This window comes from Magnusiomyces paraingens (genome assembly GCF_902498895.1).
Source record: "Magnusiomyces paraingens strain CBS 517.90 genome assembly, contig: contig3, whole genome shotgun sequence".
Classification (NCBI taxonomy): domain Eukaryota; kingdom Fungi; phylum Ascomycota; class Dipodascomycetes; order Dipodascales; family Dipodascaceae; genus Magnusiomyces; species Magnusiomyces paraingens.
In genome coordinates this window covers 3,743,233-3,767,077 of record NW_022474069.1, presented here as the reverse complement: position 1 = coordinate 3,767,077, position 23,845 = coordinate 3,743,233, and the positions used below count along the sequence as shown (strand labels likewise).

Sequence of the window (23,845 nt, the reverse complement as noted above, 5' to 3'; positions counted from 1 at the left end):
TACCATTAATATCATTTAATAATGTAAAAAAAAAAAAAAACCAAAAAAACAATAAAATACAAGTTCTTTTTTTTTTTTTAATCTTTAACGGTTAATAACGGTCTTGAAAAAGCTTGGCTTAAAAGATATTGGCATTGAAAGCAAATGGACAACAGAAAAAAAAAATTTTAAAAATAAAAAATAAAAAATAAAACAAACATTCCGAGGGCTCCGCTTAATTAAGGCCTTAATGAATGGATTTTTCATTTATTTCATTTATTTATATTAAAAATTGGCAATGCTGTTTCGTCTGTGATCCGAATCAAACTACATCATGGACCGGTCGTACGGAGAATGCATGGCTAATCCGGGGCTTTGCAAAGTAGACATTTGTATTTCTTCCCCCGGAAAGCCACAAGATCTTATTAATATCTAAGAAAAAAAGAAAGAAAAATACATCCTTCAAAAAAAAAAAGCGGGGTATTTTCTAATATTTATATATATATTTAATTTTTCTATTTCTATTCAAATCTCTTTTGAAATATATTGTGACTTCGGAGAAACTTTTTTTTAAGGTTGTGTGATGGACAAGTGCCTGGAAGCCCGGCACAGCTTGCCTGGCGATTTTGTGGGTTAGCCGCGGTGCCAATTCTAGGTGATTCCGAGATGATTAAGCCGCATAATACTTTTTTAAGTATAACAAAAATGGCTTTCAAAGCAAGTTGTATTTTATTTTATTTTTTTTTATTTTAATTTTTTTTGACGGGTTCAAGACATAAGTCCCGACAGAATAATAATAATAATGTCTTTACAACAACAATACATCATTAAAGTCCCGTCAAGATTAGAATGAGAACGAAAGATGGCAAAACATCACATAGATATCTGATTTTTTTTTTAAAGTCTCTATTATAGTTTGAAGAAAAAAACAAAAATAAACCCCGGACTAATGGTCAAAGAGAAAGTTTCAAAGTCGGAGATTACGTCTAGATAATCCGAAAAAAAAAAAAAAAGAGTTAACTCGGAAATAAAATGTCCGGATTCATACAACCCTTTTTTTTTTGATTCGTATATATATATATATATAAATATATATATAAAGAATTGCGGAAGACCCCACTTTGAATTCGCTTTTCAAGTCCACGGGTTAAGCTTATCTGTTAGCTACAATTGGAATAAAAAAAAATGAGGGGTCATTTTATTATTGCAAAAAAAAAAAAAAAAAAAATCAAAATTATTATTCTCTTCTTTTTTTTTTTTTTTTTGGTTTCTCTAAAATCTCGGACAAATTATAACTCGCCGAGTACGGATTACTCAGTCTTTTTTTTTTTTTTTTTCACAATTTATTATATACATACACTTTAAAATTTTCTCCGAGATGCGCACAAGGCTGGCTTGACTGGCTTATAAATTTTTTTTTTTTTTTTTGCAATAATAAAATGTCCACAATAGAGATTTCAATATATCATATAGCGGCATTTTGTTATTAGGCCTTTTCATTCATTCATTCAATCAAAAAAAAAAAAAAAAAAACTTTTCCAAAACAAACAAAGGCCGTTTGGCTTTTTTTTTTTTTTTTTTTACTAACAACTTTTAATTTCAATTTCGCTCGTCATGGGGGCAAAGGAAAAACAAAAATTCTTATATGGTTGGTAGTAGTAGTAGTAGTAGTAGTAGTAGTAGTAGTAGTAGTAGTAGTAGTAGTAGTAGTAGTAGTAGTAGTAGTAGTAGTAGCTAGTTACAAATGTATAGAACGGTACTAACTACCACGTACAAAAAGGTACTAACAACCTTCCAACAGAAAAAAAAAAAAAGAAGAAGAAAGATAGTTGAAGATTAGGCAAATCCTCGTGGGCAGCGCGGGGTAAATCCCATGGGTCTCTCAATGACTCCTGGAGCTCGGGGATTAGAGTAATCCCTTGAGACTAAAGGTAGTAAGTAAAAAAAAAAATTATATAAAGGTCTCATATTCCCCCCATCTTTTTTTTTATTTTTTTATTTTTCCATTTTTATCATCTATTATTTAATTTACTTCTTATCCTTATTTCATTTGCATATTCACATTCATCAATCTCCTCTCCCCATATTATTCAACATTTCTCTCTAGATACACATAAACACACATATACACATACAAAATGGCTGCCACTAATCCTGAATACTATACACACTCCTCCGGCCACAAAATATCCCGCATTCAAACCTCTGGCTTCGACGATGATATCATCCACATTGGCGATACCTCAGTCAACAAGTATGAGCTCATGGCAGCCTTCGGTGGTACCCTGAATCCTGGTCTTGCACCTCCTCCTTCGCGCAAGTTTGCCAATCCTTCACCTCTCGGTCTTTGCGCTTTTGCTCTCACAACTTTTGTCCTTTCCCTCGTCAACATACGCGCTCGCCATGCTACAAACCCTTCCGTTGTTATCGGCCTCGCTTACTTCTATGGCGGTTTCATCCAACTCCTGGCAGGTATGTGGGAGATTGTTGTTGAAAATACTTTCCCTGCAGTTGCCCTTTCTTCCTACGGAGGTTTCTGGCTTTCTTGGGCTGCCATTAACACAGACTCATTTGGAATTGTGTCTTCATATACCACAACAGACGAGCTCGAAGATGTTCTTGGTTACTATCTTATGGGCTGGGTCATTTTCACTACCCTTTTGGTTTCAGTCACTCTTCGCTCTACTTTTGCCTTCTTTGGTCTTTTCTTCACCCTTGATATGACTTTCCTTTTCCTCGCAATTGAAAAACTCGCCCGCTCTCCTGCTTGCGGAAAGATTGCAGGTTGGTGGGGTCTGGCCGCTGCGTTTTTCGCATGGTATAACGCATATGCTGGTCTTGCAACTCCAGAAAACTCGTACATCGTTGTCAAACCCCTTTACATGCCTGGTGCCATGCTGCCGCGCGATAAGACAAAAGATGACGAGTCCAAGTAAAAAAAAAAAATTGTGTTTTTTTATTTTTATATTGTTGTAGAGTACTTTAATTTTTAATGATTATTTTGTTTTGTTGTTTTTTTTTTAAAAAAAAAAAAGAAAAAAAGAAAAAGGTGTATTTTGAAAAGAATCTTGATAAAACTATAGAATCAAAATTGATACCATTTTTTGTTGATGCATGTTCCTGAAAACTACAAATATTGGCTGTTGCAATAACCATCAATAGACTCGGGGAGACAACTAAAAAAATCTAAAAGAATGAAATTTTTGAATTCATTTTGTTTTAAGCTTTCAAGTTTAAAATTTTTTAATAAAAGATAAAATATTACTCAATCTTCAGAATATTAAAAAAAAAAATAAACAAATAAAGGCAGATTACGGTTATTAATGTTGTAACTGAGGGTTATTTCAAGAAGGTTCAATTTGTTACTAATATTAATTAAAGCTTTTTTTTTTATGGAGAACAAATTACCTATAAACGGTTAACTTGGTTTTACGGTAGAAATCTAAAGTTTCTTTCAGTTTTATTTCTTGTTAAGCCTCTTTCAATTTCATTTCTTGTTAAGCCGCTTTAAACAATTAGCTTTGTTGTGAATTACAAAAGTTCAATATTTCAAAAAAAAGAAAGAATTCATAATTACTTCGTATATATTTGATTAAGGATGACTTTTGCGAGGGCAATGGTACTTTATAAGAATTCGTCTGAATGAGGATGTACCTATTTGAGGTATTTATGAAAAAGTTTTCATTGCCAATAAGATTTAAAATATTTCAGTGCAATGAAGCTTCTTGAGGAAGAAAAAGATTAAATAACATTTTGTTTAGCACATTAAAAAAAAAAAAAGTCATCTTTGGAATACATGACAAGTTTCAACAAGGAAATAAGCAACTTTTTCACTTTTAAAGAAAGCCAGCGACTTCCAGGGTTTTGATCTACAGGTCCTTAATGCACAAACCCTAAGCTGAGATCTTGAAATCATTTGATATCTTGTCAAGCAAGTTTTGCAATTGCCTCAACAGTGTTGAAGCGCTTGTCAAGTTTTAAAATGAGCAGCAATTATTGATGTCGATACAAAAATTGATTTTTTTAAGTTAGATCATTAACTAATTTTCAATTAAAATCAAATTCTACGAGCAAAATCTTGAAAGCAATAGCGGGTAAAATATTGCAACTGTACACCCCTGCCAAATCCTGTAACCATTATGGTTGATCAACTGATTATGTTCTGAGAAGTGTAAAGGATTAAATATGTAACCAAAGTATAAGAAGTCATATTGATATTTGTAATACTTACTGTTACAGATCACTTAGAAATTACTAAGTAGCACTTAAAGATAATGGGCTTAAATTTATTTGCAATCTTTAGGGGTTTGTCAATTGCAATAAATACTTGTCAAAAAAAAAAAACTGTAAATACAAGTTATAATTGCTAGTATTCAAACTAGAAATTCAGAATGACCTGACATTTGCTTGTAGCTTACAGCACATTTCTTGTGGAACCTTTTCCCCCACGTCAGTTTTTAAAGCTATAATTTCATCTACTGATGATTTTAAACAATTTTAAATTAAGCACTGTTTTAATATTAATAAATCACCAAGGAGACTTTATAAAAAAAAAAAAAAAATCCTGTTCCACAGACGGGACTAAAATTCTAAACTTTTTTTTTTTTTTAAAAAGCGGCTAATAACAAAATGTATAAAAAGTACTCTATTTCACAACCTTGAAAAAATTCTACAAGAAAAATAAAAAAAAAATAAAAAACCTGAATCAAATTATAAAAATCCTCTTGAAAAAAAAATAAAAATAAAACATGTCAAACAACTCTAAGAAACCCATAGTTATTAACCTAGATAGTGCTAATAAAGCATATACTCGAATCATAATCGTTGAGTCATTTCCTGAAAGAGAATCCATTTTGTCTCCTTCAATAATCATCAACTCAGGCTCGGCTCTAATCAAACAGACTATGATTACAACCGATTCAAGTTCTAATACAACAGATCCCTTTGAAGATGCAATTGAAATTAAGTTCCCTAATAAGAAAAACACATGGGAATACGAAAGTACTTTTGGACGCAGTAAGTTTCGTTTTATTGGCCTGGTGATTGGAGATGAGAACGATAATGAAAATGAAAATGAGAAAGAAATTATAATTATCCCCCGTGACTTGGCTGAAATCTGGATCTTTGAAGACGATTACTGTATTTCAGGATTAAGGTTTATTCCTCGAGGAAACCCATTGGAACTTTATGACAGCGAAGTCACCCATATGGGGTCTTATGGTACCAAAAAAAAGTGTCTTCAAGGTAGAAGAAAACGAGCAAATTACTGGAATCAATATTGTTAATGACGATTTTCTTCAAAAGATTCAGTTTGTTACTGATCGTCGCTCCAGTCCTACTTATGGAAACGCAAGTTCTGGGAAACGATACAGATATATATTGGGGTCTGAATTTGAATTGCTTGGATTTGCAGCCTATTATTTAAAATATTTAAAGTTTTTCCAACCCATTATTGTTTCTAAAGAAATCAGCTACCGCAAAATGGGATAACTCGATAAGTTTATTGGAAGATCAATTGAAGATGACTTTGGTCGAGACCGAGGTTTACTTAAGGGTAAAGCTTCAAAACGATATGGAGAAAAACAAGGAACTTGGCAAATTGCTTTAATTCCAGAAAAAATTAAAGGAATTAGTGTTAGGTGTAATTATTATTTGGAAGCAATCTCTTTTCATCCTGTCGGGGAAAAAAGTACTTCAATCAACTGTCTTAATTTCCACAGTCAATCTCATGATGAATATTTCGAATTCCATGAAGATGAACAATTTCTTGGATTTGAGTTTGATATTTATCATTGCAATTTCATGAGTATTACTATTATCACCAATCAAAGAAAAAGTGAAAAATATGGAGGAGAATGTGACGATTCATATATAAAGTCTTAAAGATGATGGCTCCAGAAAACAAGGAAATTGTGGCAATCACTGGAAATGTGGATACCTACGTGAACAGTTTTAGTATTGTGACTGTATTTAAAAAAGGACATGAAAATGACCAAGATGATGATGATGATGATGATGAGATTCAGGAGGATGATAGTGACGATGATAGTGACGATGATAATGATGATGATAATGATGATGATAATGATGATGATAATGATGATGATGATGATGATGATGATGACAATGACGATGATGATGACAATGACGATGATGATGACAATGACGATGATGATGACGATAATGATAATGATAATGACGATGATGATGAGAAAGATGATGAGAAAGATGGAGATGGGAAAGATGATGATGAGAAAGATGATGGTGAGAATGAACAAAATGATGAGGCCACCGCTGACGACAAAAATGACGAAAAACACAACGGTGACGACAAAATTGAAAAAAAAAGTAACAATAAAAGTGTGAAAAAAAATAAATAAAATATTTACAGTGACAACTAAAAAATATGAAAAAAAAAATTTTTATTTCAAAGCCTTCCAAAAAAAAATTCAATTACAAAAAATACTCGGCAACGGGGAATTGAACCCCGGTCCCCCGCGTGCTGCAGAAAGCTGACAGGCGGAAATTCTAGCCACTAAACTATTGCCGATTGATGTTATATTATTTGTTTATAGTTTTATATAGCACACGTTAAGTTTTAAGTTTCTAGCGTAACTATTTTTTTTTGAGTTAAATTAATATTTAAATTAAAAAAATTTAAAAAAAAAAGTAAATTAAAATTTTACTTTATTTGCAGTACATATTTTTGAAAACTTTAATCATGTTTTTAAAACAATATCCATTGTTTTTTTTTTTTAAAGTGTGAAAAGTTGCTAAAAGCCTAAAATAGTCAAATTTTTAGATTTTAAGTTTAATTATAATGTTTTTTTTTAATTTTTCAACATCTATCAGTAGAATCATTAAAACTTATAAGTTACTAATTAGTATTTTGGGTCATACATTTTCCATGCTTTGTTTTGATAAATATATGTTTAACCCCCAAACTTTTGTTTGGAATAGGCGAAGCGTTATTATTTAGGTAACTTTGTTATACGCTTTGAATGATATTTAGGGTCGTTAGAAAGTACTAACATACATCCGAGCCGCAATTTCACGTGATTTTAAAGGCTGAGTAGTAGTACTACATATATTATTTTGGTAGTGTAGTCTCCGTGGTAAAGTCCGGTTCCTTCCGCGCACAAAGGATAAAAAAGGAGTAAAAGACCTTCAAGTAAATTTTTTTTATGGATAAGAGACAAGTACAGTAGATGCTGCCAGGTGTCGTTAAAACAAAATCTATTGATACCCCACTTGTGTTTGATTTATCATTTTGATCTATCAGTTTAATCTATCTATTGAATTTTTTCATCTAAAAGCGGCTTTAATATCGTTGATGTTTATTTAAATTCAGATTATTATTATTATTATCTTTATCGGCATGAAAAAACCGTCAAAACAACTTGCGATAGCAAAGTAATCAGACCTAATCTTACATAAGAAACTGAGACCGATTATGTAATTTTCATATCTTATCATCCGTTTTTTTTTTTTTTTTTCATTCTTCAAGACTGCAAAACAAACAAAAACAAACCAGCAGCTTGGAGAAAAAGAAAAAAGATAAAAGTTGTAACTTATGATAACAGGCTTTGTATATAGATATATACCTGTTCACAAGGAAACAATCCAAGGCGCCGTTGTCATGATAATCTCTGGCACCGACAAATGTACCCGTGGAATACGAATTTTTGTTTTGTTCAAGGCCAAGAGGCCACCACCAGAAGCACATCCCCAACAAACTCTCTCAAATGGGCGTCCTCCAATTTCTCAGGGGCAGTAGAGACCTAGCTCCACTGCCAAATCAAACGTAAGACACATGTCCAAACATTTCTCCCCCATAATTCCCACAAAAAAGTATAAATACCAACACAATTCCTGGCTTTTTCACTTTCTTTTTTTTTTTTTTTTTTTTTTTTCATCCCCACAATAAAGAAATCTCTTTTTTCTTAAAACTTTATATATTTTTTACAAACTATTTTACCAACTAACATTTAATACTGTTTGCTGGCACTTTACTTTTGAAGTCTCCAGCATCTTTATAAACTTTTACAACGTTTTCGAATCTTCTCGGTTCTGCTCACCACCCCTATCAACACTCCCGATCTACTGCTTCTGGTTCGGGTGGATTAATAAGACTTAGCAAGTAAATTTCTTGACTATCTTTCAATAAACACATTTATCTTCACTTCGAGTGCTTTAAAAAATAAATCTAAAAACAAACCAAAAAAACAACTAAAAAACAAATATTAAAAATGGCCCCTACTACTATTTCTGAAACTTCTGTCCCCGCCGCTCCTGCTACTGGCAAGTCCGGTTACACCTCTGTCGAAGTCCTTTCTGACAAGACCAAGGTTGAAAATGGTTTCCTCTACTCTTCTTACGCCTACCAGAACTCTGTTGTCGAGCAGGTTGATGGAAAGTACAAGGTTACCCCTACCGAGGTTGACTACGAATTCAAGCTTGATCTCAGTGTTCCTAAGACTGGTCTCCTTCTTGTTGGTCTTGGCGGTAACAATGGCTCTACTTTGAGTGCTGCTGTTGTTGCCAACAAGTACAATATTTCTTTTGAGACCAAGAATGGTACTATTGAGCCCAACTACTATGGTTCCGTCACTCAGGCTGCTACCATCAAGCTTGGTGTTGATGCCAAGGGCAAGGACGTTTACGCCCCCTTTAATGAGGTTTTGCCCTTCCTTCACCCTAATGATTTTGTCATTGGTGGTTGGGACATCAACAGTGCTAACCTTGCTGAGGCTATGTCTCGCGCTAAGGTTCTTGATTACGACCTTCAGCGCAAGGTTGGCAAGTATCTTTCTGCTGTCAAGCCTCTTCCTTCTGTCTACTACCCTGATTTCATTGCTGCTAACCAGGGTGAGCGTGCTAACAATGTTATCCCTGGCTCTGACAAGTGGGAGCACGTTGAGCACATTAGACGTGACATTCGTGAATTTAAGGAGAACAATGGCCTTGATAAGGTTATTGTCCTTTGGACTGCTAACACCGAGCGCTACGCCGATATCGTTGAGGGAGTGAACGATACCGCCGAGAACTTGATCAAGTCCATTAAGGCTTCTCATGATGAGATTTCTCCTTCCACTATTTTTGCTGTGGCTTCCATCCTTGAGGGTGTTCCTTACATTAATGGTTCTCCTCAGAACACTTTTGTTCCCGGCTGTCTTGAATTGGCCGAGAAGAATAGTTCCTTCATTGGTGGTGATGACTTTAAGTCTGGTCAGACTAAGCTTAAGTCTGTTTTGGCTCAGTTCCTTGTTGATGCCGGTATCAAGCCTTTGTCTATTGCCTCTTACAACCACTTGGGTAACAATGATGGCTACAACTTGTCTTCTCCTAAGCAGTTCCGCTCTAAGGAGATTTCTAAGGCTTCTGTTGTCGATGACATGATTGAATCTAACCAGATTCTCTACAACGACAAGAATGGCAAGACTGTTGACCACTGCATTGTCATCAAGTATGTTCCCGCCGTTGGTGACTCCAAGGTTGCCATGGATGAGTACTACTCTGAGCTTATGCTTGGTGGTCACAACACCATTTCTATCCACAATGTGTGTGAGGACTCTCTTTTGGCCTCTCCTTTGATCATCGACTTGGTTGTCATGACTGAGTTCTTTTCTCGTATTACTTACCGCAAGAAGGACTCTGATGAGGAATACCAGAAGTTCCACTCTGTTCTTTCCTTCCTTTCTTACTGGCTCAAGGCCCCTCTTACCCGTCCTGGTTTCGATGCTGTCAATGGTCTTAACAAGCAGCGTGCTGCTGTTGAGAACCTTCTTCGTGCCCTTGTCGGTCTTGGCCCCCAGAATGATCTCAAGTTTGAGGAGCGTCTTTGGTGATTTAGTTAGGCTTAGTACTTTATTAATTTAATTTTTTTTTTTTTTGAGTTGAAGTTTCAAGTTTATAAATATGCTTATTTTGAAAAATTTGTAAAATTCAAGTAAATTATAGAATTGACTCGCATTGTTTTAATTAAAGAGTAGTAGATAAGACATAAGCATCCGTGCTATTCTTATAGCTCTTAGTATATTTCGTTAAATGTCCAACAGCCAGAATAATAAGTTCTGATTCAAGCTTACAAGAAACAGGGAGTCAAAGCTTATAATTTTTTTGCAACCCAATTAAACTGTTTAAGAGAGTCGACATGTCCATCTCTGGAGATATCCATTTCAATCTTTTTCTTTCTTCTTCCAGCAAAGGCTCACGTCAACCAAGATGTGTTTAACTATTTTTAGTCTTTTCACATTTACAGTTTTAACTATCTTTTTTAATTCTAAACTTTTAAAATCATGTCCAGCGGCCGGTGTCAAAAAAATTACTGTAATTCAAAAAGTCTGTTTAACACCTTTATATATTTATTAAAACCCTCACCCAATATAGGTGTTGTGGCGCAATGGTGAGCGCATTGGATTTCGGTTTCGCCAAATTTTCCAAAGGTTGCAGGTTCGAGTCCTGTCAACATCGAAAATAATCTTTTTATTTAGTAATATATTAATATTTTTTTCTTTTGTTTTGATTTTTTGTTGTTGTCATGGAAACGCGTTAACGACTCCAAAATGAAATGTAAACACAACACTCCAGTGACAACCCCAAAAGAAGAAAAAAAAAATATACTCCGTCTACAACTCCTTGCAATTCACTTTTCCTTCTCTAAATAAACCTTTTTATTTATTTTATTTTATTTTTTTTACATCTTCTAAACTAAATTTATCAAAATTTATTATTTTTATTATCATTACTTTAAAAAAAATTTATTAAATGATTCCCTCCCGGCTCCCTAAACCCGGACGAGCTGCTGGCGTACGGCCTAGCAATAGCACAAATAACAATAATAATAACAATTCACACAAGCATGCAAGACCCGGATCGGGGCCTGTTCTTGGACATAGAAGAAAACCCATTCGTTCCTCGGGTACTACTTCGGCACCATCCGGACATATGAGTCAGCGGGGATTGAATGCAAGATCAAGTACTCCTGAACATAGCGAAATGGCCCAGAACCAGCACCCAAATAAAGATACCAATGATACTTCTCTAGGTCCTCATGATATGAGTATTATCAGCAATGACCACGACACTAGTTCCGAGCGCCGGTCGCTCGACTCGAAAGGAAGCGATGCTGGATCGAATATCAGTGTGGTTGTGCGTTGTCGTGGTCGCAACGATCGTGAGATTCAGGAAAAAAGTCATGTTGTTGTGAAGACTTCGGCATTGGACCCAACAAGCGTTGTTGTAGGACTTTCTGATGACGGGACTGGAGTACCAGCAGGTCAGAACTCTAAGATTTACAAGGTTGACCAAGTATTTGGGCCAGAAGCTGACCAAACGATTGTTTATAATGAAGTTGTCGCGCCCATGGTCACTGAAGTTTTGCGTGGAGCAACATGCACAGTTTTTGCATACGGACAAACAGGCACCGGTAAAACATATACAATGACTGGTGACGAAACGCTTTCTCCAACAGGTGGTATTTCACACGAAGCTGGTGTTTTGCCACGGTTTTGCAGAGACCTTTTCAAAGCAGCAGAGGCAGATGGATACGATTTTGCTGTCAAGAGCTCATTTATCGAACTGTACAATGAAGATCTACGAGACCTGCTGAGTGATAGCGATTCGAAAAAAGTAACAATTCTAGATCCATCTACATCAAACAACATGCCTAAAACCTCGGGCATTACTCGCGGCCAGGAAAACCTGTTTATTCAGTCGGCAGACCACGGACTTAAGGTATTGCAGCGTGGGTTGCGTAAACGCCAAGTTGCATCCACCAGAATTAACGAACTTTCTTCCCGATCACATACCATCTTCACTATTACAGTTTACATGAGCATGAACAAACGTACAAGCCAGGATGTTGCACACGCCGAACTTTCAGAACCTCAGCTTTCGTCAATTGTCAAGGAGTCTTGCATAGTTGGGAAAATTAACTTTGTAGACTTGGCAGGCTCTGAAAACATTGGAAAATCTGGAGCCGATAATAAGCGAGCACGCGAGGCTGGCATGATTAACCAGAGTTTGCTGGCACTGGGTCGTGTCATTAATGCGCTTGTGGACAAGACGAGCCATATACCTTACCGTGAATCAAAACTAACGCGATTACTTCAAGATTCTCTTGGTGGTCAAACGAAAACTTGCATTATTGCAACCGTGAGTCCGGCACACATTAATTTAGAAGAGACGCTGAGTACGCTAGAATATGCGACAAAGGCGAAAAATATCCGCAACAAGCCCCAGTTTCGGTACTTGGTTTCGAAAACAACACTTTTTAAAGAATGGTCTGATGACTACATTCGGTTACAACGAGACCTGGAAGCAACAAGGAAAAAACATGGTATATATCTTACGGAAGAACACTACAAGGAGTTGGTTTCTGAAAATGCTGAGCTTAAGCTGCGATTAGAGGAACAAGAGCGTAAGGTGACTTTACAAGAAACACAACTCAAGACACTACGGGGCGATGTAGAGTCGACCAAATCACAACTGAATGAAACACGACGGCAACTATCTACAGCGACCAAAAACTTTTCCGACTCGGTGACTAATCTATCAGCCAAGGAGGAAGAACTGGCCAAAGCCAAGTCCAACTGGACGTTGGAGCGGCTACTAAAGGAAGCACACGCAGCAACCGAGCGGAAGCTGCAGCAGACGGCGATTGAGCTTGCGGCAAAGCTTGAGAAGTCGACTGAGATTGTGGCGACGCTGCAGATCCGGCTCGCACAGTCTGCTGACCGCGACAATGAGAACCGGACGCGGCTGAATAGCCACAACAAGGCAATTAGCAGCACCTACACAGAAGTTTCAGAAGCACTTTCAGCATTTGACAAGACCCACAATAAAGAGTCTAAGGCGTTTAAGCAAGCAATGAAGCAGCTGGTTGACAAGCAGTTGACACAGTTGCAAGAGTTGCTGCGGGAAGTTTCAGATACTAACAATGCGGAAAAAAGTTTTATGCGAGAGTTTGCAGAGGCTGGAGAGCAGTATGGTGAGCAAACAGATACTGCCCGAAAGGCATTTGGAGACGCACAAGAGAGTGTGAAGAGCAGAGTTGAAGCAGGGCTTTCTGAGATTCAAAACTCGCTTAACGGGCTAGTACGCGAGGCTGGAAGTAAGATTGAGGAGCACCAGCAAATTACCACGCGGTACTCGGCTAGTTTACGGGAGCGTCTAACGTTATTATTTGATGATGTGAATGAGGCGATGAATAAACAATCTGCGGAGATTCGGGGGCTGAATGAGAGGCTTGTTTCATCGACGCAGGATTCAATTAAAGAGTATGAAGATGCAGTTGCTCAGGGGCTTTTCGGGATGTTGGAGAAGGAGATGGCGCAGTCGAAACATGAGCGGCTGGAGCTGTTTGAAAAGTATCAGGCACTTGTTCAGGCCCAGGAACAGGAGCAAGCCAAGCGCATGGAGACTCGGGTGGAGGAAATTCACAGCACACTTGGTAAACACCAGCACGCATTATCGGCAGCCTCGACAGCCCATGCTGCGTCAATTCACCAAGTGCTACAAGTGCAACAAACGTTCCAGCAGACGCTTGAAACTCGCCAGCGTGATATTACGCGTGGGATTGAGGGTGGTGTACATGATGCGGAGACAAGTGCAAAGGCGTTACAGCACGCGGTTGCACAGCAGGCCGAAAGTGTGCGGGGGCAGGTAGAGCAACATGTACAAGAGGTTGATGCAGGTCTTGGAAATGTGGCAACGAGGGCCCGGGAAGTTGATGAGTTGCAGCGTGGACATGTATTGCGACTAGAGCAGCAGGTTCGGCGGGCACAAGAAGCAGGTGTTGCAGCTGCGGAACGTGTTGAGCGTGGGCTGGAGGAGGTTACTGCGGAGGCAGCACGGGTGAGTATTCCTGGAGACGGGTATGTTGCACGAGTTGGCGAGGCACTTGGGCGAGCGCGACGAGCGACGCAAAACGTGGCGAATCAGTCGCAAGAGCTTATTGGGTGCATGTCGTATGAGGAGCCGGAAGCAGAGGCGAATGGGAATGAAGGGCCTATTGTTGATGCATGGAAGCCGGTGTTGCCGAGCAAGTTGCCTGCGACGATGCCTGATGGGACGAGTGGGACACGGCCCATAAGTGAACTTCAGGCCAATATTATTGGATCCTTTGCAAGCTTGCTTGCCGAGCTTGCATCTCCTCAGAAGACTTCTCCTCAAAAGACTTCTCCTAAGAAGGGATCTCCGATTAAAGTACTGGCGAGTTCACCGGCCAAGGATCAAGAGAAGGATGATGAGAAAGTAGATGAGAATATGGAAGAGGAAGCAGATGTTGAAGAATGCTCACCAAGTAAGGTTGTACGGAGTCCATTGTGTGAGATTAGCAGTCACAATTTGTCATCTTCAATAGTTGTTGCTACAGGTGAGACCGAACCTGCTACAGTAAAGGCGAGTCCAATGGTTATGGGGTCTCCTGAGAAGAACATGAACAAGACGAACAAGAATGAGGGGAGTAAACCGACAACAACAACAACACTACGAGTAAACTTTTTCCCTGCAAACAAGCGGTTAAGCAAGGCAGTTGAGCAGAGCGGGATTCCGAGGAAACGGCCTGCATCGGAGGTTCTTGAGAATGGTTTGACTCGGCGAGCCAAGTCATGATTAGAAAAAAAAAAAAATAAAAAAAAGATTTATATATTTAGAATTGAAAAAGGATAGAAGTTAAATGAAAAAAAGTATTTGATGTTTTTGAATGAATGAATGAATGAATGAATGAATGAATAATTAATAGAAAAGAATAGAATTGAGGATTTGTAGTAGTTGATGGTTAGTAAAAGTTGGATATGCGAGTAGTCATTAGCATCACATCAGTTTCCAGATCGCTGGTGAGAGAAAAAAAAAAAAAAACTACATGGTGGACAACTGACAATAAGCTCAATAAGGTTTTTTATTTATTTATTTATTTTATTTTATTTTATTTATTTATTTTTTTCTTGCTCAGCCAATGGCAATGAAAGGGTAGAGCAACGTTTTTTTTTTTTTTTTTTCCAGTCAAAGAGGTGCATAAAACTTTGAGGTTAAGCAATTTGGTTAATAAAGATATATATATATATATATAAATAAATAAATAAATATTACACTAGGAAATTCTATTTAAATAACGCGGATGTAAAAAAGTGAAAAAATGAAAAAATGAATGAAATATCGTGATGATGATGATGATGATGATGATGATGATGATAATTTTTTACCTTATATGTATTATGAGAAGAAGAAATGTTTATAGCAATTAATATGAAAAAAAAAATTACCAGATCTGGAGAGAAATAGTGAATTTTTTTTTTATTATAATTATAATAATATTATTATAATAATAAAAATAATCTACGCCCACTTTTTTTTCATTATATATTGAATTAAAACCAATTGATGATGAGTTTTATTTTGTATATAAAATTAAATGAAAAAAAAAAAAAATAGTCTTGTTATCATGATCTTGGCAATATTCATTTATAATAAATTCTCTTGAATTTTTTTTTTTAAAAATCTAATGCCCCAAGTCATTCATTCATTTATTTTCATATTTCATATTTCATATTTCACATTTTAAATTATAAATAATAAATAAATAAATAAAATAAAATAAAATAAAATAAAAATCCTTTTCAAAAGTACATTTTGTTTTAGCATAAACTTTGACTCCTAAAACAAAGCATTCGGAAGTTGCGTAAAAAAAATTTTTTTTTCTTTTTTTTTGAAAACTCAAATTATTCAATTTACTTGTTTTAGACATGAATAGCCACTTTCATTTAGTAAAAAAAAAAATTAAGAGACTTTATATATATATATATATATATTTTATCATTTAAGACATGCTAGCAAACAAACAAACAAACAAACAAACCAAAAAAGCAAATCCCCATTCCCTTCCCCTTTGACGAAGAAGTTTATCCTTTACCTTATTTATTACTTTCTTGGCGATAATCAAACGTGGGTTTAAAAGATAATTGATAACGTCTTTTGATACATTCTAAAACTTGTCTTTTTTTTTTAAAATAAAATGGAATAACAATCTCCCCTTCAAAAAAAAAAAAAAAAAAAAAAAAAAGATATTCTCTCTCTCTTATACTCGTATTTATCCTTGATTAGCCATGGAATTAATAATCTCTCGTAGTTGTCTGTTGCGTTCAAGAAACTGTTGAGTCAATGCTCGTACAACCATTTGTTGTTGTTGTTGCTGCTGCTGCTGCTGCTGCTGCTGCTGACCATCCGAACTTTCCTCAAACTTTTTCTTTTCATTATCAAAGTTGCTTGCATGAGCGCGCAAATCATCATCACCACCATCATCATTATCATCATAATTATTACTTTGCATTGTTACTGCCCCGCCCTTTCCTGCTGCAGCAACTACTGAAACCGTTGCACCGCCACCACTCACGAGAGACCCCGACGAAGATGACATTGACGCCACTGAAGCAAAATTGCTTCCACTACTTCCTGCGCTTCTCCTGCTCCCCGCGCTCCCCGCGCTACCTGTCAAACCTTGTATACGCGGAATAGCCGCGGGAGTAGCTACATTTTGCATAGAATGCATAGAATGTATAGAATTTATAGTTTTTGAAGAAAGCGGAGGTAATGGCGGTGCAGTTTTAAAATGTGGTTGTGCGCTTGTTCCATCCACAAACAATACATGTGCCACAGAATCTAAATCCGCATTAGATCCATGTTCAGTTTCTGGAGCCCATGCTGGATGAGAAGAAGAAGATATAGAGGATGTGTGAGTCGAAGTGTTGGTGGATGAAGCCCGTTCAGATACACGTGAGATTTGCCATGCAGAAGAGAGAGAAGTTGCGTTGATAACTTTAGTACCGGACTCATCGAAATCTAGAATTAATGACACATGAGGTGGGCCCTCATTTTCTTCTACTTCTACTTCTACTTCTGATCCTCCTCCTCCTTCTTCTTCTTCTTCTTCTCCTTTGTTGTTTCCATTTCCTGTACCTCGTTGCGCGTCCAGCACGTCAATTGTCGGGGCAAAGTCGTCGTCAGAGAAAACGTATCTAATTTCAGGATAGATTTCAGTTCGGATCGGGATTGTAGTCAGCTCAATGTTATGGTGAGATGGGCTTGATACTGAAGCTCGAGTCTCTGCAGTTGCAGTTACAGTTGCAGTTGCAGTTGCAGTTGCAGTTGCAGTTGCAGTTGTAGTTGTTGTTGCAGTTACAGTGGAGATTGTAGACTCTGTGCGCGTGAGGGAATCTGCACGTTGCGTTGAGCTGCTACGCGTTCGGGACACGGACCGAGCACGTGAGCTTGTTGGGGGTGGTGGTGCATTGGCAATGACAAAAGATTCATCACGGACAATGACCATAAAAGGAAGTGGGTAGTCAAACCATGGAGGTTCCAAGAGTTGTTGTTGTTGTTGATCTGGAGGGTCTTGTTGGAGATATTGTTGGGTATTCATTTTGATGGTGAGATTAGAATAGAGAATGGATTGAGCAAAGGATTAAATGGGGAAGGTCGTCCTTTTTAGGAAATCCTAAAGAAAAAAAGGCTGGTTCGGATCGGGTTCGCTAGGTAGGGTAACATAACTATATTATTATTATTTATTTTAATTTTAATTTTAATTTTAATTTTAATTTAATTTAATTTAATTTTAGGAGTAGAAAATACCCGAATAGTCGGTTCATTTTCCGGGTGTCCCGGTGGGATATTTTATTTAAAGGAAAAAAAAAGATAACGATAAATTGAGGATTTAAAAGATAGAAAAATTATGTTTAGTGAAACGCCGCTTGTTAAAAAACTCATTATTTATTTATTTATTTTTTTTTTTGGTGATGAAACTATAATGAAATCGCAGGGGTGGGTAGAATTTTATTAGGTAGTAGTGGAATTAATTAGTCACTTAACTAACACAAGAATATTTATATAAACAAAACAAAATAAAACAAAACAGCCAAACAATTTTTTTTATTTATTTTTTTTTAAGCGGTCGACGCCCCCCTTTTTTTTTTTTTTTTTTTTTTTTTTTTACTGCCACCTAAAAGTTTTCTCTTTTTTTTTTTTTTTTTCTCTTTTCTTCTATTAACCATCTAAATCATCTAAATATTATATATATATATATATTTTTTTTTTAAAAAATAAATAAAAAAAAAAACCCCCCTCCCATATAAACCCGTCTCTTTCAATCATCATAATGTTGGACATTATTCAATTCATCGAAGAAAAGGGCGGCGACCCAGAAGCTATTCGTGTTTCCCAGCGTGCTCGTGGAGATAGTGTCGAGGTTGTTGATGAAATCATCAATGGATACAAGGAGTGGACCAAGAGTAAGTATAAAAGAATGATTAGAATATATAGATCTGGATCTAACAAAAAAAAATAATTTTTTTTTTTTTCTTTTTCTTTCAAGTCCGTTTTGATCTTGATGCTCTTAACAAGAAGCTTAACAAAGTCCAGAAAGAAATTGGTCTCAAGTTTAAGGCCAAGGAAGATGCTTCTGAGCTTCTTAAAGAAAAGGAATCCATTGCTGAGGAAAAGGCTGCATTGCTTATTCGTGAACAAGAAGCTGACGAACTGGTGCGAGCCAAGGTTAACACTGTGGGTAACCTTGTTCACAAGAGTGTTCCTGTGAGTGATGATGAGGAGAATAATGAACTTATCCGCAAGTGGGCTCCTGAAGGTGTTACAGTTAGTGTTGAGAAGAAGGCTGCTCTTTCTCACCATGAAGTTTTGACTCGTCTTGATGGTTATGATCAGGACCGTGGTACCAAGATTGCTGGTCACCGTGGATACTTTTTGCGCAACTATGGTGTTTTTTTGAATCAAGCTTTGATCAACTATGGCTTGGATTTTCTTGTTAAGAAGGGTTATACTGCTTTACAAGCCCCTGTTATGATGAACAAGGATGTTATGGCTAAGACTGCCCAACTTTCACAGTTTGATGAGGAACTTTATAAGGTGATTGATGGTTCTGATGAAAAGTATTTGATTGCAACTTCTGAACAGCCCATTTCTGCATACCATTCTGGTGAGTGGTTTGAGCAGCCTGCTGAGCAATTGCCTAAGCGTTATGCTGGGTTTTCTACATGTTTCCGCCGTGAGGCTGGTTCCCACGGTAAGGATGCTTGGGGTATTTTCCGTGTTCATGCATTTGAAAAGATTGAGCAATTTTGCTTGACTGAGCCTGAAAAGTCATGGGAAGAGTTTGATCAGATGATTTCATTTGCTGAAGATTTTTACAAGTCTCTTAATATTCCTTACCGTGTTGTTGCAATTGTTTCTGGAGAGTTGAATAATGCTGCTGCTAAGAAGTATGATTTGGAGGCTTGGTTCCCCTATCAAGGTGAATATAAGGAGCTTGTTTCATGTTCAAATTGCACAGATTATCAAGCACGTAACTTGGAGATTAGATGTGGTATTAAGAAGATGAATGAGCGTGAGAAGAAGTATGTTCATTGTTTGAATTCGACCTTGTGTGCTACTGAGCGTGCATTGTGTTGTTTGTTGGAGAATTATCAAACTGAGGATGGTCTTAATGTTCCTGAGCCTTTACGCAAGTATATTCCTGGTGAGCCTTCATTTATTCCTTATGTGAAGGAGCTTCCTAAGGATAGCACTTCCAACAAGAAGAAATAAAAGAGTAATGATGATGAATTTGATATTTGGATATATTGGAATGGAAATTATTATTATTTTTTTTTTTAATACGATTGGAATTGGAATTTTTTTTTTTTTTTTTTTGTGTATGTGTGTGTGTAAAAGTATATTGCTTATGTTATTAATGTTATTAAAGATGATAATAATAATAATATTTATTATTTTATTTTTTTTTAGTTAAAAAGAGATTTTGATTTTAAATGAAAGAAAAAAAAAATTAAAGAAGATCAAGAAAGATTCCCAAAGAAGTAAAAAAAAAAAATAAAATAAAATAAAAAGAAGAAATTAAAAGGTCATTAGCCACTTTTTTTTTTTTTTTTTTTTTTTTTTTCAAGTGGAGAAATGGTTTTTTTTTTTTATTTATTTATTAAATTTCCTAATTTTTGTAGAATTGTGGCTTGTGGCTTGATTGTGGCTTGACTGGTGATTTTTTTTTTTTTTTTTTTTTTGTTATAATTTTGTTATAATTTTTTTTATTGGAAGAGAATTGATATAAAATATATATAGATATATGAAAATTTTCTAAAAATTTCAATTTCTAAATTGAAAAAAAAAAAAAAAAAAAAAAAAAAAAAAGAGAATTTATTATTATTATTATTATTATTATTATTATTATTATTATTATTATTATTATTATTATTATTATTATTATTATTATTATTATTATTATTATTATTATTTTTAATTGAATTAAGATATACACTGTTTGGTAAAAAATAAAAATATAAATATAAATGGAAAAAAAGAAATAGAAATGGTTTTAAAATGTCAAAATGTCAAAATGTCAAATATTGATTTATTAAAAATTAAAATAAAATAAATAAAATAAAATAAAATAAAATAAATTAAAATAAATTAAAATCATTTATTTATTTTATTTTATTTATCTTTCATTCTTGAAATTATATAATTGTGAAAAATAAAATAAAATAAAATGTGCGCAGTTAATTTTACTTGCAACAGGTTGGACCCAACTTATTATTATTATTATTATTATTATTATTATTATTATTAATATCAACTTAATAAATAAGCTAACCCAGTTTATTTGTTTATTTAACAAAATGTTGTAGTTAATCTTAGAATCTTTTAATTTAATTTAATTTAATTTAATTTAAATTTAATTTAAAAATATTTCAATGACAATAACAAAAATTAAAATAAAAAAAAAAACCCCCTGATTATTATTATTATTATTATTATTATTATTATTATTATTATTATTATTATTATTATTATTATTATTATTATTATTATTATTATTATTATTATTATTATTATTATTATTATAATAATTATTATTTTTCAATTTTTCAATTTTTTGTAAAAAATAAAAATAAAAAATCTTCTTACTCGTGATGCTGCGTAAAAAAAATAAAAAAATAAAAAAAATAAAAAGATTTTTTGTTGTTGTTGTTGTTGTTGTTGGCTGTATGAATTTTATTATATTTTTTTTTTTTTTTTACGCTCACATAAAATAAAATAAAAAAAAAAAGAAAATAAAGAAAGGCTCAGCCAAATTCAAAAAATTTAAAAAAAAAAATTATTAAAATTAATAATTAACATTTATTTATTTATTTTTCACAAGAAAATTAAAAAATAAAAAAAATAAAAAAAAGTCGCCTCATCACTGACGCAATTCAGTCTGTTTGTCAATCTATTTGTTTGTGTTGTTGTTTACTTTAAAAAAAAAAAAAAAAAAAAAAAGAATTCCGTCGACTTTTCTTCTCAACTTCTTCTTTTTCCCGTGTTTGTATATGTGTGTGAGTATATAAAATCTCCCGCATTCCCTTAAATTTTTATCTTTTCTTTCCTTTCCTTTCCTTTTTTTTAAATTTTTAAATTTTTAAATTTTTTTCTTTCTCTCCAATAACATTTCTTAATCTCTATCTCTATCTCATTTAACAAAAAAAAATAAATAAATAAATAAAATCTACTTAAATGTCTTCAGCGTCAGATCTCTCTCTTTTGGAGCTATCATATCTAACCCTCCAGGCAGTCCTACAAGCAGTCATTATCTGTTCAGCAGGTTATATTGCTACAAAAACTGGTCTTATCCCAATTTCTGCTCAACGCCACATTTCTCATTTAAATGTTCAACTCTTTACACCATGTCTAATTTTTACAAAGCTTGCATCATCCCTTTCTCTAAAAACTCTTATTGATATCTCAATCATTCCAATCTTTTATGTCTTTTCAACCCTAGTAACCTTTTCATGCTCAAAATTTATGTCACGTATCTTCAACTTGAACCGTCGTGAATCAAACTTTGTTACAGCAATGGGAGTCTTTGGAAACTCTAATTCAATCCCAGTCACAATCACTGTCGCTATGGCTTATTCACTTCCAGGTCTTAACTGGAGTAATATCCCTGATGATAATCAAGATAAAATCGCATCAAGAGGTATCATGTACCTATTAATTTTCCAACAATTAGGTCAAACCTTGCGTTGGTCATGGGGGTATAATACTCTTTTGGCTAAACCAACTCCAGAAGATCTTATTGAAGAACAAGAACAAATTCCTATCCCTTATGAAGATTTGGAATATAATATTTTCCATGAAAATGAATGCAAATTGGCTCGTGGATGTACTTCTTGTGAACATAACCATTGTACTTGTACTTGTTCTTGTGGAGCTTCAGATGCTGCTGCTGCTGCTGCTGCTGCTGCCACTGGCACTACCGCTGGCACTACCGCTGGCACTACCGCTATTAATGGCTCACAACCAGAACTCCTTGTTGGTGAACATTCTTCTCTACTTGCCCACGACAATTTAAATAATGTCACATATTCAGTCAAGCCAGGAACTTCATCTTCTACTCAACCTACAGTTAACTTTGTTCCTTCTTCCAACTCATCATCTTCTTCGGATATTGCAGGCCAACAACACCGAAGCTTGAGCGGTAGCACCCAGGTTTCCTCTTCTGCATCATCCCAAGTTGAGGTTAAAATTAGTAAGTTTGCCCCCCGTAATTCTGTGGAACGCCTACCTGTGGTGGGACCCATAGTTACTATTGCCCGTGTTGGTGGTACATGGTTTTGGGGGGTTATGAATCCACCTCTTTGGTCGATGCTTTCGGCTGTTATTGTGGCTTCAGTTCCATATTTGAAGGAACAATTTTATACACCAGGTCGCTTTGTTGAGCGTACCTTATCTTCAGCTATTCGCCAGATGGGTGGTGTAGCCATTCCATTGATTTTGGTTATTCTAGGATCTAATCTTTACCCTGATGAAAGTCAAGCACCTCCTTCGCGAAACTTTAAGAAACTTGTGATTGCTGGACTTGCATCACGTATTTTCTTACCATCATTAATTATTATTCCTACAGTGACACTTTGTATCAAGTATTTTGATATTTCTATTCTTGATGATCCTATCTTTTTATTGGTTGCATTTTTATTAACTATTGCACCTCCAGCTATTCAGTTGTCACAAATTTCACAACTTAATGGAGTTTTTGAAAGAGAAATGGCTGGTGTGCTATTTTGGGGCTATGCTGTGGTAACACTTCCTACTACAATTGTTGCAGTTGTATTGGCCATTAAGTTGTTGCAATGGGTTAAATAAAATTGAAGTTTTAAGGAAGGAAGAATAATAATTATTGCATTTTTTTATTTTATTTTATTTTTATTTTATATTATATATACATAATGATAGAGAAGTTTTTTTTTTTTTAATTTAATTTAATTTAATTTAATGAATTTGAATTTATTTATTTATTTATTTTTTTTGAACAATAATATATTGATACTAATATTGATAAGAAGAAATAATCCCAAAGAGGTAAAAGTATGGATCTAATAAAGCAGTTAATTGAGGTTTTTTTTTTTTTTTTAAAAAAAAAATTAAAATAAAATAATTATTATTTGGCAGCCATTTATTTATTTATTTATTTAATAATAATAAAAAAAAAGGTTAAATTTATATATAAATATATGGTGGTCTCTTTTATTTTATTTATTTATTTAAATGGAGCGATGAGAACCAGCAGATTGCTCCACGTGCACTTTGCACATATATATATATATTTACAAATATATACACTTCAAAAACAAACAATAAAAAAGGAGGAGGAGGAGGGAGGGAGGAAGGGGGAAACAAAAAGCCGTCAAAAGCAGCCATATTATTAAAATTTATTTTATTTATTTTATTGTTTTTATTTTTTTTTTTTTAAATGAGCAGCTAAACTGCAGTTACCTTCTTTTAAAAGATAAAAAAGAAGATGAAAAAGAAGATGAAGAATATGAAA

At 34.8% G+C, this 23,845-nt stretch overlaps 8 protein-coding genes across 8 annotated transcripts; 7 read left to right on the top strand and 1 right to left on the bottom strand.

Moving 5' to 3' along the window:
- Positions 1–2,117: 2,117 nt before the first annotated feature.
- SAPINGB_P004463 (uncharacterized protein) lies at positions 2,118–2,915 on the top strand (the record flags this gene model as incomplete). Its single annotated transcript, XM_031999178.1, has 1 exon — positions 2,118–2,915. One exon carries the CDS (start codon positions 2,118–2,120, stop codon positions 2,913–2,915), a length of 798 nt encoding a protein of 265 aa, XP_031855069.1.
- Positions 2,916–4,727: 1,812 nt separating this feature from the next.
- SAPINGB_P004462 (uncharacterized protein) lies at positions 4,728–5,587 on the top strand (the record flags this gene model as incomplete). The annotated part of the gene is made up of 2 exons (XM_031999177.1): positions 4,728–5,199; positions 5,451–5,587. 2 exons carry the CDS (start codon positions 4,728–4,730, stop codon positions 5,585–5,587), a joined length of 609 nt encoding a protein of 202 aa, XP_031855068.1.
- A 277-nt stretch (positions 5,588–5,864) lies between these two features.
- SAPINGB_P004461 (uncharacterized protein) lies at positions 5,865–6,359 on the top strand (the record flags this gene model as incomplete). Its single annotated transcript, XM_031999176.1, has 1 exon — positions 5,865–6,359. The coding sequence occupies one exon, from the start codon at positions 5,865–5,867 to the stop codon at positions 6,357–6,359; it is 495 nt and encodes a 164-aa protein (XP_031855067.1).
- Positions 6,360–8,228: 1,869 nt separating this feature from the next.
- On the top strand, positions 8,229–9,827 carry SAPINGB_P004460 (uncharacterized protein; the record flags this gene model as incomplete). The annotated part of the gene is made up of 1 exon (XM_031999175.1): positions 8,229–9,827. The coding sequence occupies one exon, from the start codon at positions 8,229–8,231 to the stop codon at positions 9,825–9,827; it is 1,599 nt and encodes a 532-aa protein (XP_031855066.1).
- A 919-nt stretch (positions 9,828–10,746) lies between these two features.
- Positions 10,747–14,595, top strand: SAPINGB_P004459 (uncharacterized protein; the record flags this gene model as incomplete). Its single annotated transcript, XM_031999174.1, has 1 exon — positions 10,747–14,595. One exon carries the CDS (start codon positions 10,747–10,749, stop codon positions 14,593–14,595), a length of 3,849 nt encoding a protein of 1,282 aa, XP_031855065.1.
- Positions 14,596–16,069: 1,474 nt separating this feature from the next.
- Positions 16,070–17,398, bottom strand: SAPINGB_P004458 (uncharacterized protein; the record flags this gene model as incomplete). Its single annotated transcript, XM_031999173.1, has 1 exon — positions 16,070–17,398. The coding sequence occupies one exon, from the start codon at positions 17,396–17,398 to the stop codon at positions 16,070–16,072; it is 1,329 nt and encodes a 442-aa protein (XP_031855064.1).
- Positions 17,399–18,130: 732 nt separating this feature from the next.
- Positions 18,131–19,572, top strand: SAPINGB_P004457 (uncharacterized protein; the record flags this gene model as incomplete). Its single annotated transcript, XM_031999172.1, has 2 exons — positions 18,131–18,263; positions 18,347–19,572. The coding sequence occupies 2 exons, from the start codon at positions 18,131–18,133 to the stop codon at positions 19,570–19,572; spliced, it is 1,359 nt and encodes a 452-aa protein (XP_031855063.1).
- A 1,962-nt stretch (positions 19,573–21,534) lies between these two features.
- Positions 21,535–23,163, top strand: SAPINGB_P004456 (uncharacterized protein; the record flags this gene model as incomplete). The annotated part of the gene is made up of 1 exon (XM_031999171.1): positions 21,535–23,163. One exon carries the CDS (start codon positions 21,535–21,537, stop codon positions 23,161–23,163), a length of 1,629 nt encoding a protein of 542 aa, XP_031855062.1.
- Positions 23,164–23,845: the final 682 nt, after the last annotated feature.